Source organism: Helianthus annuus, chromosome 17, assembly GCF_002127325.2.
Source record: "Helianthus annuus cultivar XRQ/B chromosome 17, HanXRQr2.0-SUNRISE, whole genome shotgun sequence".
Lineage (NCBI taxonomy): Eukaryota > Viridiplantae > Streptophyta > Magnoliopsida > Asterales > Asteraceae > Helianthus > Helianthus annuus.
The window spans coordinates 9,732,254-9,748,662 of NC_035449.2; the positions used below are offsets into that span (position 1 = coordinate 9,732,254).

The window sequence follows — 16,409 nt, forward strand, 5'->3', positions numbered from 1 at the left end:
TATTGACTTTGATTCCAGGGTCAAACTCTCGGCTACCCTTTCTCACCTCTTTTTACTCTTTCACCCTCCCCATGTGTATCAACACCGCCTTGAATCAGGGCCATTCCCGTCAATTCACCAAACCAGAATCCCGTTCTCCCACCTTTCTTACCCCTAACCCTCAACCACCAGTTGCCGCATCATAAATTCGCCACCGGACCTCCACGTGTCACCCTACCATTGGTTTGTTCACCCTCTAAATAACCTCACAACTCTTCACTGAAAGATAGGCTTCTTCTTCTTCAATTCATCATTCATCAATCATCATCTCTCTCCATCTAGTTCATTTAACTTGCAGATCTGTTGATTTTACAGTTTACACAGATTTTTCTTGCAGGTTTGAGGTGACGGATATCTGTGTTTTGTTACTGCTGTTTCTGATTCGCTTGGTGCAGGTCGGGAACGGTATCGCGGACGTGATCCGTGTAGAGATATCAGGTCCCGCCTTGCATCAAGTGAATCGGAAACCGCTGTGAATGTTTGTGGATGGTGGAGATCTTCAGATTCTTTTGATGTTTTGTATTATTATTGCATATGATGGATGTTTAATTTTGATTTAAAGTTGGTTATTTGTGTTTTATTATGCTAATTTGAATTTGGTTTCGTGATATGATATGTGTTTGTGGATCTTTTTTTACATAATATTTTATTTACTAAATTAATTACGAGAAATTACATAACAATGGCAGATAAACGGGCTAGTGCCGCAGTCCCTTTGAATAGCAAATCCAATTCTACGGCGTCGAGAAATTGTTGTGCACGACCTTCTGCACTCTATCTAGGAAACCGACAACTTCAGGGGCAAGACACACGAAAGTATCGAAGGCAAAGGGAATGAAAACATGTTGATTCTCAGTACAGGTTTTCTCATGCTTAGCGACCCTCCTTGATTCTGATTCTGCCTTCAACACAGCCTGATCAACCACGAAATGGTTTTCCCTGAGTCCAACAAGAGGGACACCTCGGTAAGATCCACACGGCAAACTCACACGCACCTTTATATCCACTTATAGATATTTTACTAATGTCTAGCAGCGGACTAAGGTAGCACCTTACGACACTCCTTATTATCACCGGCCTACAAGCCCTTTGGAACATGTGTTGTAGATACTTGTTGATTTTTTAATTTTAGTAGAAATAGAATTGATGGTGTTTTATGTTGTGAATTGATAAAAAAGGAATTGTGTGCACTATTGATTGCTTGAAATGACAGCAAATGTAACGAAATGTTCCTAAAAGTTATCTTCTTTTAGAAACCAGTATCAGATTGTGCACCTTACCTATTATGTAATAAATGTTTTTATCCCTCTTGAAATTTGTATGCTTTTAATCTGGTTTGAAAGTGATTTGAACTTTGATATTATTAGTATAATAAGTGCTTAAAAGATGGTCTCTTTGACACTCATTTAGATCTCTGAAACATTGGTATGTTAATTGTTTCTCAAACTATAATGTGCTTGCTTGTGTATACATCCTTAGATTCATATGGTAGTCAGTCAGTCATATGATTATTTGTTCATTCATGTTGTTATGACACATATCTGTTGATGGTTTACGGGCTCAGTGGCTCCAGTATAATCCTTGATATTGCAGTGCTGTCAGGTGCTAGTGTTTGAGTCATGTCGGAATTGCCCCTTGTACAATTTCTTGTGTCAAGCTACCATACTTTTTTTTAATAATCGTAAGAATATGTTAAAAGAAAATGTGACACACCGCGCCAGTACCTACTAACTAGTGGGGCCAGGTAAAGTGTAACTTACATTGACAGGTGATCTTCAATGAACTAAGACATAAAACCAGTGGAGGTTGAAATGTTGAATTTTAAAGGGATATTGGATTTAAATAACCCCAACTTTCATCAATTGGCCGATAACACTCCCAACTTTCGATTTGTACACCAGCACTCCCAGCTTTCAACTTATTGTCCAATAACACTCCCTAAGTAACATAACCCTAACACAGTCAGCTGCCACGTCATAAAAAATGCCATGCCAGCTACCACATCAACTGCCACGTCAGCCAATTGGCCACATCAGATGTCACATCAGCAAAAACTAACTGAGTTAGGGTTTAGTTAGTCAGGGAGTGTTATCGGCCAATAAGTTGAAAGTTGGAAGTGCTGGTGTACAAATCAAAAGTTGAAAGTGTTATCAACCTAGCCTATTGGTAAAAGTTTGGATAATTTAAATTCAATATCCCAATTTTAAAATGGAACCACATCTCAAAGGTTACAAGTACCATACTTAAAATTAAGAGCAATTAGACTTGAAATTCAAGCATATAAAATTAAGAGCAATTAGACTTGAAATTCAAGCTTCAAGTTTCAATAAATTTTGCAAATAGACCCAATAATAGCAAAAATATCAAATAAACCAAATGAGAAAAAGGGATCCTCACCAACTATACAGCAAAACTGCAGCCTACAAGATCAATGGAAATTGATTTCAACCTTATGAAAAAACAACACTAATGTCCCTTGTGATCTTCCCACAATTTGCTTTGATTTGATAAATTTAAACCGTCGCTCGTTTATATAAACTACTTGTCACCAACAACCGAAACCAAACCCCCATCGGTAACCTCCGGTTCCTCGAGAAACAAGTCATCCGTGCTCCTGATTCCCGCGTGTATCACCACAACACCCGCCCCAAGGCCTATAGCCACTAGTAGAATCACTCCCACATCGGTGCAAGCCAAGGCAAACACCGTCAACAAACTCAGCGCCATGAGCACAACACGGTCATCAAACACGTAGCCGAGAATCACAACCGGACTACGTGGATCACGGAAGAAGTAAAGGAAAAACCAACCAACGAACACGACCAAAAACGTAATCATCGAAATCGGTTGATAAATAAGACTCAGAAAGAGTATGAGAAGCGTCACCATCGCGTAATTCACCCGAAAGTAGTTAAGATTCTGTTTGATTCGACGTGTAGCGTCGCTGTAGCTTTGCGGCCAAGTAACCGCCTTGTAATCGAAAAGCTCCCGCCATGGTCGACGCCTGGATATAAAGTCCTCCGTGTGGTGCCTGGCGCGTGCAATCAACGCGTTCGGTGTTGACGGTGGCAGTATGTCACCGGTGGCGGTGCTGGTGGGGAGCGTTCCGTAACCGGCGGCTGGATTGCTGGTGGGGAGCGTTCCGTAACCGGCGGGTGGATTGCTGGTGGGGAGCGTTCCATAACCGGCGGGTGGATTGCTGGTGGGGAGCGTTCCATAACCAGCGGCGGTTGAATTCTTCGACATTGTAAGATATGTAACAAAGAAGTGATTTCACACCCTACTTTGGATCTAGATTAACATGTAATCATTGCAAAAGGATCAAGTTTCACCATCAAATTTAGTAAATTCTTACACTTGTTGAAGTAAATTTGGAAATAACCATTGGATCAGTCAATTTTTCCTACAGGAAAGTAGGTGTGATCATTATACAACAAACAAATGTGAGGCTGAGTTTTAAATCAATTCAATTATAACAAAATATAATTTATTTAAAGTTAATACAAAATTTAATTTATATGATCGAATATTTTATACGTTTAAAACGGCTACAAGTTCAGTACTCAGTAGCGTCTTCTCCAACAAAACCGCGCCTCACATTTCTGTCCCCGCTTTTTCTCCTGAAAGAATTAAGTAACTGCATAACGATCGACTACACATCGTAAAAACAAGATTAATATATGTGAAAAAAAAAAGAGTTAAATGCCATTTTAGTCCCTGTGGTTTGGGTCATTTTGCCAGTTTAGTCCAAAGGTTTCATTTTTCACCTGTGGGTCCAAAAAGGTTTCACCATTGCCATTTTAGTCCACTGGGTTAACTTCATCTATTTTTTCTGTTAACGAGAAGACAAATTCGGTCATTTTATATGGCCGAATTGCCCTTCTAGTTAACAGAATTACATATAAAATGACCGAATTGGTCTTCTCATTAACAGAAAAAATGGATGAAGTTAATCCAGTGGACTAAAATGGCAACGGTGAAACCTTTTTGGACCCACAGGTGAAAAATTAAACCTTGGACTAAACTGGCAAAATGACCCAAACCACAGGGACTAAAATAGCATTTAACTCAAAAAAAAAAAAAAAAAAAAAAAAGAATTGAGCATGGGTTAGGGAACACGATAGTACGATACCATGCATGCATCCGATGAAGTGGTTGAGTTCCGAGAAACATGAAGTATTTTCGACCAGAGGTAATGGCGGTTGAAAAGTGAAAAACGCAAAGTGATGATGATCTGGATCATTGATTGGCTTAGCAGTCTCGGCTAACCTCATGAATACTTCTTTATCATAGTAAATTAATGCATTTTGACCAGCTAAAGTCAACCCTTTATCCCAAGCTGAATTCAATACCTGCCAAGTCAACCCTTTCGGGTCAGCAAGTGCGTCATGGTTTCCGTCACTGGAAAGATGCAGCCCCTCGCAGATAAATTTAACGATAACCGAATATTTTTTCAAAATCTCGAAGAGTGCGGAGTAACCGTCTTGATTAGCCGAGTTGTAATATCCAGCTGTCAGCTCGGCTGCATGACTTGTAGATTTATACCACCAATAAACAGATGGAATCTGCCTAGAGAAAATTTTAAATTGTTCACCATATTATTATAAAAAAAAAAAAAAAATTACACCGTTGGTCCTTGTGGTTTTTGCCAAATTTCAATGTAGGGTACTAATAGTTTTTTGTTGCAAAATCAGGTATTAACTTTCTAATTTGTCACAATGTTGAGTACTAAGGTCAAACCTTGTTAACTTTTTTTGTTAAGTCTTAATAAAATGACTAAAATGCCCTTTAATAAATAGAGAGTCTAATTTTAATTAATTATATTTGACTAAAATATTTAAAGTTTTATTTATATTTATATTTTTTATATTTTTCTGTTTTATTTATATTTTTTTATAAAATTATATGGATTTGAAGTTTATTATTTATAAACTTTGAGTTTATATATAATATTATTTAGATTAAGTTAAAAAGTTTATTTTACTAGCATATTATTATATATAAGTTTATAAATAATAAACCTCAAATCCATTTAATTTTATAAAAAATATAAATAAAACAGAAAAATATAAAAATATAAATAAAACTTTACATTATTTTAGTCAAATATAATTAATTAAAAAATAGACTCTCTAGATATTAAAGGGCATTTTAGTAAGACTTAACAAAAAAAGTTAACAAGGTTAGGCCTTAGTACTCAACATTGTGACAAGATTTGGCCTTAGTACTCAACATTGTAACAAATTAGAACATTAATACCTCATTTTGCAACAAAAAACTATTAGTACCCAACATTGAAATTTAGCAGAAACCACAAGGACCAACGGTGTAATTTTTTCATTATAAAAAAATAATAATAATAATCTCAAACAAGCTTTTAATAAACAGAAAATTTAATGAAAATTATTACCTTAACAACTATTGGTATTTCCTCAAATGCTAGGGTTGCAAGAGAGAGGATAACATCGGCATGATCAATTAAAAACCGAGCATACCAATTAAGAAAAAAACGGCCGTAATAGCTGTCGTAATCACCTTGTTCACAAAAGAAACCGGTTTCATGTGGTCTGGAATTATAATTACCAGCATTTTCAGGTCCTTGCGCCCAAAAACTGTAACCGCGTAGATTTGAAGTTTTATGAAGATTCTGTTGCATATATTTATCATAACACTGCAAAAGAAAATGCATCTTTTTAGATAAATGTTAAGTTGAGATTGAAGACATTAATTAGAGTAAATTATGAATTTGGCCCCTGTAGTTATATCACTTTTACCCTTTTAGCCCAAAAAGGAATCTTTTAACATCTGAGCCCCCAACGTCTTTTTTTCCAACCATTTTGGCCCCTAACACTAACCCCATCCATTTACTTTTAGGGGCCAATAGGGTTAGAAAAAAAGACGTTGGGGGCTCAGATGTTAAAAGATTTCTTTTTGGGCTAAAAGGGTAAAAGTGATATAACCACAGGGGGCCAAAATCGTAATTTACTCAATTAATTATTAATATGTATAATAATTAAAATTCATAATACCTGGAACTCACCAATACCCGGATAAATCCACCCCGTTTTTTCTGAAAAAGACGGATATTTCAGCTCCCCCGAGGGTCCTAACCCTATTTCAACACCAGTAATAAGACCTTCGATAAACATATCATCAAATTCTGTTCTAAAGCTTCTCATAACATCATAATATACCTGCCAAAAGAAGATATTAAGATAAGAGTTAACTGCCATTTTCATCCCTGTGGTTTATCCAATTATGCCGGTCCAGGCCAAATTTCAAATTTGTACCATTTATGTCCCTGACATTCTTGAAACATGCCAATTCCGTCCAAAAACTTAACGTCTGCTAAAACCTACTGATTAATGAAGGGTAAAACCGTCATTTTCCTATTTTTATTAATCCTCTTTTTTTAGGAATCTTGGATTTTAATAATCCTAACTATTCGTCGTTGGCCGCCAACAGTCCCAACTTTAAAAATAACCACTGGCAGTCCTAACTTTTAACATATTGGCCTCCAATGGACCCTGACTAACAGAACACTAACGCCGTTAGTCTCCGGTCTCCAGAAAAACGTTTTTTGGCCGGAAAACTCATTTTTGACCGGAAAGTTCAACATTTTTATCCCGAACCTCTTTGTAACCTTATTATGGACCTTTGGGAACCTTTTTCTAGTAATTCTAGTAAAAACCCCAATTATAAAGTCGCTGGAAAACTCCTTTTTCGCCGGAAAACTTCTTTTTTTCGCCGGAAAACTCAACATTTTCGTCCCAAACCTCTTTGTAACCTTAGATCGGACCTTTAGAAACCTTTTTCTGGACATAAACGGTTTTCCGGCGACCGAAGACTAATCGGCGTTAGGGTTCTGATAGTCAGGGTCCATTTGTTGCCAATATGTCAATAGTTGGGACTGCCAGTGGTTTTTTTTTTTTTAAGTTGGGACTGTTGACGGCTGTTAGACTATGTTCTTATTATATTAGACAAACTTATTATTGTAGAGGGTATCTAATTGTAATTAGCAACTCTATATATAGGGCTTTGTTTTCTCTATATTTGAGACATAATAACAGATATCCTTTTCACGTAGTTTGATTTGGTATCAGAGTAAATCAAACCTGCGGCCAAAAAAAAAAAAAAAAAAAAAACCCTACTGCCGCCAAATCAAACCTGCGGCCAAAAACCCTACTACCGCCAAATCAACTCCAGGCAATCAACCCTCTCTGATTACTCATGGCAGCCATTCTCACCTTCAGCAATCAAGAAAAGACTACCCACAACTCTCATAAATTTGCCTTTACCCTAAAGGCAAAAGATCAAATACAAATAATCTTAACATACTAAACATACAAATTGAAGGAAAACCCAAAAAGACAAGGTGGCATTTTTGTAATTACCACCAACTATCAAAGTTACAAACAAAAATACCTAAAAAAACACAATTTTTTTTTTAACATTTTTTATTAAAAAATCGCTACATTTCGTTAGCAAAAAAAAAAAAAAAAAAAATTTTTTTTTTTTTTTTTTTGCTGCTACTAAAAGTAGCGATTTTTTAATAAAAAATGTTAAAAAAAATAAAATAATTTGTGTGTTTTTTTTTATTTTTTTAGATTTTTTAGGTTTTTTGGGGGTTTAGTTTTTAGCATTTTAGCTTGGGTGGGGGGGGGGGGGGGGGGGGTTAGGTTTTTTTTAGGTTTTTGGGGGTGGGGGTTAGGTTTTTTTAGGTTTTTGGGGGTGGGGGGGGGGGGGGTTAGTTTTTTTTTTTAGGTTTTTTGGGGGGTTTAGTTTTTAGCATTTTAGCTTGGGTGGGTGGGGGGGGGGGTTAGGTTTTTTTTAGGTTTTTGGGGGTGGGGGGTTAGGTTTTTTTTTTAGGTTTTTGGGGGGTGGGGGGGGGGTTAGGTTTTTTTTTTAGGTTTTTGGGGGTGGGGGGTTTAGGTTTTTTTTGGGGGTGGGGGGAGTGGTTAGGTTTTTTTAGAGGTATTTGTAGAGTAACTTTGATAGTTATTGATAATTACAAAAATGCCACCTTGTCTTTTTGAGTTTTCCTTCAATTTGTATGTTTAGTATGTTAAGATTATTTGTACAAGAACTTTACCCTATATAACCTACAAATTATGGTTACTGGAGATCAATGATTGAGTCTTTCCTCACTTCTCACAACTTATTTGGCTATGTAGATGGCACTATTCCCTGTCCAGAACAGAAGGTCACCAACGAATCTGCCACAACCGACAACCCAAGTTATCTTCCATGGGTTTCTAATGATGCCCATATTCGTATGCTTCTTATTTCTACTGTTTCTGAGGATTCGTTTCAGCACATCCAGGGCAAAACGTCACGTGAAGTTTGGCTATCCTTAGAACGGGCATATGCCCCTGTCACATCTTCCCATGAATTCACCCTTAAAAATCAGTTACTTCGGATCACCATGAAGGGTGATGAAAAACCCGCTGACTACCTCAGCCGAGCACAGGAGTATGCAACCGCCCTGGCTAATATAGGTGAACCAATGAAAGATAAAGACCTTGTTATGCTCACTCTCGCAGGACTTAGAGAGGAATATAATGGCCTTAAAGCTAACCTTCTCGCTCGTTCTCCTCCAGTTAACTTTAACGAGCTTCACGGACTGTTGAGTGATCATGATTACATGATCACAAGACTCTTGGCCTCGAACCCGCAGGTTCCACAGGCTCTTTTAGCCACGTCTGCACCAGGCCAGCAGCCCCACCCTTATCACAGTTGGGTTATCAACAGCCCAATGTGGACTCGATTCAACAGCAGCTTAATAATCTTCAGTTAATGGCATCTCAGTTGGGTTATCAACTTAGTCCTGCAGCCTCTCCCCAACCACAGGCTTACTTTGCCCCTCGGTCATCCAACAACAGCCGAGGTAATCGTGGTGCGCGTGGTTCATCTCGTGGCAATTCTCGGGCAGCTTCAAATTCTCGCAATCGGGACTCTACAAGCAGCCGTCAATTTGCTTGGGCCTCCACTCAAAACACAGTATATGGTCATTGCAACCGTTGTGGGATAGGTCATCTACCCTCCCAATGTCCTAATCAACCTCGTGCCACAACTCAGGCCAATTATGCAAGTTACTCAGATGCTACCTCTCGATCCAGTTCATGGAAACCCGACACTGGTGCCAATAGTCATGCCACTCCAGATCTATCTAGCATGGACAACTCGGAGGCCTACTTTGGTAAGGATTCTTTACTTGTTGGTAACGGTGACTCTTTACCTATCTTTCACATTGGATCCACCTCTTTTGCCTCCCCTCACAAAACCTTTAAATTATCAAATATCCTCCATGTTCCTAAACTTAAACAAAACCTTTTATCCGTCCAAAAATTTTGTCAAGATAATGATGTTTATTTTGAATTTCACTCCTCTTATTTTGTTGTGAAGGACGAGTCTACACGCACTACCCTCCTAACGGGCCCCAGTGAACAGGGATTGTACTCCATCCGTCTTCCTCAACTCAAGACCTTACCCAAAGTTGCATTCACTGCTGTCAAAGCGTCTTCCAACACTTGGCATCAACGACTGGGACATCCACATGCTCAAGTTTTTCATTCTATTATTTCAAATTGTTCTTTACCTGTTTCGGACAAGTTTTCCAACAATTTATGTTCTTCATGTCAATTAGGCAAATCTTCTAAATTATCATTGTCAGACTCTACGTTTCGTAGTAAAAATGTTTTGGATCTTGTTTATTGCGATGTTTGGGGTCCTTCCCCTACGCCTTCTTGTGACGGTTATCGTTTTTTTTTGTTATGTGTTGATCATCATACGCGATACATGTGGTTTTATCCTTTAGTTCATAAGTTTGATGTTTACACAGTGCTAACAAATTTCATCAAGATGGCTGAACGCCAATTTAACACAAAGTTGAAGTCCATTCAATCCGATTGGGGGGGAGAATTTCGCCCGCTTACTTCTTTTTGCCAAAATCTTGGTATCATTCATCGACGCTCATGCCCACACACAAGCGAACAAAACGGCTTCGTTGAGCGTCGTCATCGTCATGTTGTGGAAACTGGTCTTACCCTCTTGGCCCAGTCCAATCTTCCTCAACGCTTCTGGCACTTTGCATTTGAAACAGCTGTTTACTTAATTAATCGTTTACCTTCTCGTGTCTCCTCCAACAAATCTCCCTTTGAACACATATTTAAACGCAAACCTGATTACTCGTTCCTTCGTGTCTTTGGATGTCAATGTTTTCCCTATCTTCGTCCTCACAATCGACACAAGATTGATTTTCGATCTACCCCGTGTGTCTTCCTTGGATATAGCCCTGTTCACCATGGTTACCGCTGCTTTGACCCATCCACCGAAAGAACATACATTGCTCGCCATGTTCGTTTCAACGAGCATGTTTTTCCATACCATAAACCTACACCTACCCCAACCCCACTACCTTCCGACTCCCCGTATGTATCTATTTTCCCTCAACCTCCACCCGGTTTCACAACCGAGCCTACTCAACCACCACCCCAACCCCCTCAACCAACCCAACCATCTACACCACCGCCATCCGATCCACCATCACCAAACCCCACCATCCCATCCGAGCCTACTCAAACGACACCCCAACCTCCTCAACCAACCCAACCATCTACATCATCGCCATACGATCCACCATCACCAAACCCCACCATCCCACCTCCGGCACCCAGGACTCGTCCTCCTAATCTTCGTCCTAATCCCAAACAACCTGCCCGTTATGATCCCGCTGCTTACACTGCCACCACCCACCCTGCTATACCTACTACACCCACATCCTTTACCGTTGCTAACAAGTCTTTAGAATGGCGCCATGCTATGGCCGACGAATTGGCTGCGCTACATAGAAATGGGACGTGGACACTAGTGCCTCCTGTACCCAATACTAACGTTGTTGATTGTAAGTGGGTTTACAGGTTAAAAACAGATCAGGATGGCAATCTTAGCAGGTACAAGGCCCGTCTTGTTGCAAAGGGCTTTCATCAACAACATGGTGTTGATTATAACGAGACCTTCAGCCCAGTTATCAAACCTGCTACTATTAGAACTGTCTTATCTTTGGCAGTCACAAACAAATGGTCTTTGAGACAACTGGATATTCAAACCGCTTTCTTACATGGTGATCTTAAGGAAACAGTTTACATGCGCCAACCCCCTGATTTTGTTGACCCTACCAGGCCTGATTATGTGTGTTTATTGAACAAATCTTTGTATGGGCTCAAACAAGCCCCCCGTGCATGGTTTACTAAGCTATCTACTGCTCTTCGTCAACTGGGCTTTTATGGGTCCAAAACTGACCCATCGCTGTTTATTCTCAACTCATCGGGCACGCTTGTTTATCTGCTTGTGTATGTTGATGACATTATAATCACTGGCAATAATCAGGGCGCTATCACCAGCATTGTTGAGCGTCTTAACTCTCTCTTTGCTCTTACGAATATGGGTCAGCTACATTATTTTTTGGGAATTGAGGTTATTCATCACCGTGCGGATCTGGTCCTTTCTCAACGGACATATGTGCTTGACATTCTTCAGCGTGCTGGTCTTGCAGATTGTAAACCCGTTTCCTCTCCTATGGCTACTTCTCAAGTGTTGTTACCTGATGATAGTCCTCTGCTTGATGATCCTTCCCGATACAGACAGACTGTCGGGGCTCTTCAATATGCCACTTTGTCTCGTCCCGATATAGCCTTTGCCGTTAACAAAGTTTGTCAGTTTATGCATGCTCCTACCGAGAATCATTGGGCTGCTGTGAAACGAATTTTACGTTATCTAAAAGGCACGGTCAACTATGGTTTATTGTTTCGTCACAACACGGGTTATCAGCTGCAAGCTTTCTCTGACGCTAATTGGACTTCTACTCTTACTGCTTTTTCGGATTCTGACTGGGCTGGTTGCCCAATCGATCGTCGATCCACGGGGGGATATGCTATCTACTTGGGATCCAATCTCATCTCTTGGTCTGCAAAAAAACAACGAACTGTCTCTCGATCTTCAACAGAATCCGAATACAAGGCAATAGCTGATACTGTTGCAGAACTGATTTGGTTAAAGTCTCTCCTTCGTGAACTCGGTTTGGATAGCAAGGCACCCACACTCTGGTGTGACAATCTTGGTGCAACCTACCTTTCTGCCAATCCGGTTTTTCATGCCCGTACGAAGCACGTTGAAGTTGATTATCATTTTGTTCGTGAACAAGTTACTCAAGGAGAGCTAGATATCAAATTCATCTCAACTGATGACCAAATCGCTGATATCTTTACGAAGCCCTTGTCATCACAAAGACTTGAGTTTCTACGGTCCAAGTTGCAAGTCGTTCCCCGCCCTCAACTTGCGGGGGAATGTTAGACTATGTTCTTATTATATTAGACAAACTTATTATTGTAGAGGGTATCTAATTGTAATTAGCAACTCTATATATAGGGCTTTGTTTTCTCTATATTTGAGACATAATAACAGATATCCTTTTCACGTAGTTTGATTACGGCCAACGACGAATAGTTGGGATTATTAAAATCCAATATTCCCTTTTTTTAAACCCTATAATATTCCCTTTTTTTAAACCCTATTAATAGGGTTTAAGAAAAAAGAAAATGACGTTTTTACCCTTCGTTAAATGGCAGGTTTTAACAAACGTTAAGTTTTTGGACGGAACTAGCATGTTTCAAGAATACCAATACCATGGACGGAAATGGTACAAATTTGAAATTTGGCCTGGACCAGCAAAATTGGATAAACCTCGGGGACGAAAATGACACTTAACTCAAAAATTAAGAAAAGGTGGGAAATAACTAAATAAGTGAAAGCGTAATAATCATACCTCAACACCGGTTCTTCCTTTAAGTACTCGTTCTTTATCAATGCCCCATGATAAGCACTCGGTGTTTCTTCTTCCTTCACGGTCAGTAAAGAAAATATCATTATTCTCTTTACCGATATCAAGAACCCATTGGGGGAGGGGAATTGGTATCCCCCCGGAAGCATTCCCTCCGTACTCGTGAAACGCCAGGCCAACCTTTATAATCAAGAAAATAAAACTAATGTTATAAATGTTTAAAATTTAAATCGTATTTGAGTTATTAATACTTTGATACCTGTAGTTTCAGCTCCAATTCGTTGATGATGTTGAATAACTCCCGGTATCCAGACCAACAATATCGTTGCGGACCTTGCGATTCGACGATACCCCACCAACAGTCTACGAATACACCGTCTACGTGTAATGATTTCAGAAGGCGTAGCTCTTTTCTAACAGCTTCACGGTCAATCAACTGGCAGAATTTGTTGATCGACCCAGTCTGCGTCGTTAAATCAGGTATTTCAATAAATTACATCATAAATGTAGCACCGATTATTTGTTTTAGAGTAAAATGCCATTTTCGTCCATGACGTTTGGCTAGTTTTGCAACTTTCGTCCAAAGGTTTGTTTTTTCAGCATGTGGATCCAAAAGGTTTGAAATTTTGCCATTTTCATCCAGCTCGTTAACTCAATCCAATGGATCAATCCAACCAACTGGGGTAGCCCAGTTGGCCACCGACACCCACCTCTTCCCAGAAGTACCGGGTTCGAGTCTTGGGAGTGGCATATGTCGCCCAGGGTAAGAACTCGGCATGGGGAAGTCACCCCGGAGCTAGCTTGGTTGGGTAGTGGCTCCCAGAGTGAGATCACTCCGGCGGTTGGGAGGACCGTGCACTATCACCCCCCCCCCCCCCCCCCGCGGTTAACTCTCCGTTTAGTCGGGGGTATTTTCATCTTTTTTGTTAATTTAAAGGGAAATTCGGTCTTGTGAATACTTGTACATTATGCTAAAGGCTTGTACATAAAGTAAAAAAGACCAAATCGCCTTTAGAAAAATGGATGGAGTTAACGAGCCGGATGAAAATGGCAAGATTTTAAACCTTTTGGATCCACATGCGGAAAAACAAACATTTGGACAGAAGTCGCAAAACTGGCCAAACCTCGGGGACGAAAATGGCATTTTACTCTTTTTTTACGTCAGAAATTGAGACAACGAATCACTTACTCCAAGCATGACATAAACAGGTACATACGCAGTCCCTATGAAGCTAAACTCATGATCAATACTATGCCCTTCTTGCATAAGCTGCCATATGATCAAGTGTCGTGAACCGTAATGTTTCATTAGCTGTTTTTAGAATCAAATGCTCGATGAATTCAACAACACGAACCTGATCGGTCTCTAAACAATCGTGTGAATCGATAGAACCGACACTATATTTCTCTGGGACTACAACAGAGTCGAGAGAAGCAGGTGATGAGCTGTCATCGATTATGAGAACTGACGATGGAAAATCAAGTGATGGTTTCATTGAGTAACTTTTTAATGAATTACTAGACAGTGGACTTTCTACTGATCTTCCGGGATAAACACCCTGTTGATTAATCATATATAAGATGGAACTATAGAAATGGCATAAATGTAATAATGCTTAATTTGAAACAACTAAGTATTGGAATATATATCAGATTAAGGGTTTTTAGTATTGATATATATTTAAATTCATTAAGGAATTGAACTTGTTCACAAACACAAACGAACTGATATCATTTAATTTATTTTTTTTAAAACAACATTCTTAAACCCAAACATTAGCCAAAATCACTTTGTTAAGTACTTGATATAATAATCATAAACATTATTATCCCAAAACAAAATCACAAGTTAGGGGTTGTTTGGCAACTTCTTAATGGTTAAGTGCTAAACAAGTAAGAGGTCTGAACCATTAGGTGTTGAACCAGTAAGAGGTTTGAACCATTAAGAGCCAGTATAATGCTTAACCGTTCAGAGCCAAATGTCTGACCAATTCAGATTAGAGGTCTTAACCATTCAGATTTCAGACTCAATATAATGCTTAACCATTCAGAGGCAAATGTCTTAACCATTCAGACATCTGCTCACGAAACAAACAGTCTGAACCATTAAGAGCCTCATTAAGAGCTAAACAAACAACTCCTTAGACATGATAAGCATAAACATAATTATCCCAAATTAATGTTTCAAAGATCTAAGTTTCTACTAACGACCGGACATTCTAATACACGACCTTTGTTCGTGTGTTCGTTCATTTAATTAATCGACGAAATTCCTTTTTCATGTTTGATAATTTATAAAACGAATAAACTTCCTGCCGAACAGTTCGCTGAACGTTGAGTTCGTTTACAGCCCTAATCATGCCCCACAGGCATGCCAATCGCGTTTAGTTTCTTCTTCTATTTTCATGTTTCCCGTTCGAATAAAGCTTCGATTTTTATTCAAGATTCCAGTTCCTTAATTTAAGTCTAATGGTCCCGTATGCTCAATACTAAAAACCCTAATCTGAGAACCATCAAATGAACATGAATTGAAAGATGAAAAAATGATCTGACCAATTTAGAAGAGGGTTGAGATTGTCGGAAAGTGGTGCCATCAGCCTCAACGATCCAGCCGGCGTCACGAGCAAGGGCGGCGAGTACGTCGTTCATGTCGGCGCGTGCAGGTAACGGGAAGTTGCCGTACTGGCGGAGACCGGCGAGCATACGGCTGGTGATGGCTCGACGGTGGCGTTCACGAAGTTTGGTTCGTTCTTTTTCTTTTTCTCTCTCCTTTCTAGTGGTTCTTGGATTGGTGGTGGTGGTCGGTGTGGTTACGGTGGTGTTTGATATCGCCGCCGCAGCGAAGCCGCGTGGGCGGCGCTGCTGCTGCGGTGGTTGTGAGTGGCTGCCGTCGTGATTGGTGGTGTTCATTTCTACTTCATTTTGTCAACACTGTGGATGCAGAGGCAGTTACATTTAAACCCCAAGAATAGCCATAGATACACCCAGAACATGATTACGTCATTTTACAAACAAATAATTGAAGAGAAAGTTAAAAGGAAAACAAATAATATATTTTATTTATTGGTCTATGAATTTGACGTTCAAAAAAATAAATAAATAAATATTGAAGTGATAGGTGTGGGGTTTTTGCGGGTTCGTGCAAAACCCATATCTAGGGCTGCAAATGAACCAAACGTTTGCCAAATAGTTCGTGAACCGTTCGGCGAGAAGTTCGTTTGTGTTCATTTGTTTAATAAATGAACAAACACGAACAAGAAATTTCGTTCGTTTAGTTAAACAAACAAACATGAACAAATGCCGCGTTTGTTCATTTATGTTCGTGAACGTTCGGTAACGTGTTCGTTTATGTTTGTTTATGTCTGTTTGGGTTCGTTTGTTTGTTGGTTTATTAAGGATATTAAGAATTAATTTTTACTTAACACATCAAAATTAGCACTGATATATTATTTAATAAATAAACTATTTAATATAAATGATAATGTATAAGTCAATTATATCAAACGTGAAACCCTATTAAAATAATTGTCGT

At 39.2% G+C, this 16,409-nt stretch overlaps 2 protein-coding genes and 1 long non-coding RNA gene across 6 annotated transcripts; 1 reads left to right on the top strand and 2 right to left on the bottom strand.

Moving 5' to 3' along the window:
• LOC110922754 lies at positions 1-1,348 on the top strand. Its single transcript, XR_002583456.2, has 2 exons — positions 1-376; positions 729-1,348. It is a non-coding gene; the product is annotated as an uncharacterized LOC110922754 (long non-coding RNA).
• Positions 1,349-2,343: 995 nt separating this feature from the next.
• On the bottom strand, positions 2,344-3,315 carry LOC110923908 (PRA1 family protein E). The gene has a single exon (XM_022167962.2). The coding sequence runs from the start codon at positions 3,283-3,285 to the stop codon at positions 2,578-2,580; it is 708 nt and encodes a 235-aa protein (XP_022023654.1). The 5' UTR covers positions 3,286-3,315; the 3' UTR covers positions 2,344-2,577.
• A 108-nt stretch (positions 3,316-3,423) lies between these two features.
• On the bottom strand, positions 3,424-15,904 carry LOC110923907 (beta-amylase 8). Of its 4 annotated transcripts, none has more exons than XM_022167959.2 (9): positions 15,431-15,904; positions 14,233-14,436; positions 14,067-14,147; positions 13,137-13,340; positions 12,863-13,057; positions 6,069-6,233; positions 5,450-5,710; positions 4,172-4,604; positions 3,424-3,659 (listed from the first exon to the last, which is right to left on the bottom strand). In XM_022167959.2, the coding sequence occupies exons 1-9, from the start codon at positions 15,785-15,787 to the stop codon at positions 3,634-3,636; spliced, it is 1,926 nt and encodes a 641-aa protein (XP_022023651.1). In that variant the 5' UTR covers positions 15,788-15,904; the 3' UTR covers positions 3,424-3,633. The 4 variants fall into 4 exon arrangements, with proteins under 4 accessions (XP_022023651.1, XP_022023652.1, XP_035842552.1 ...); XM_022167960.2 differs by having other exon boundaries at positions 3,424-3,691; positions 15,431-15,858; XM_022167961.2 differs by having other exon boundaries at positions 3,490-3,676; positions 15,431-15,858.
• Positions 15,905-16,409: the final 505 nt, after the last annotated feature.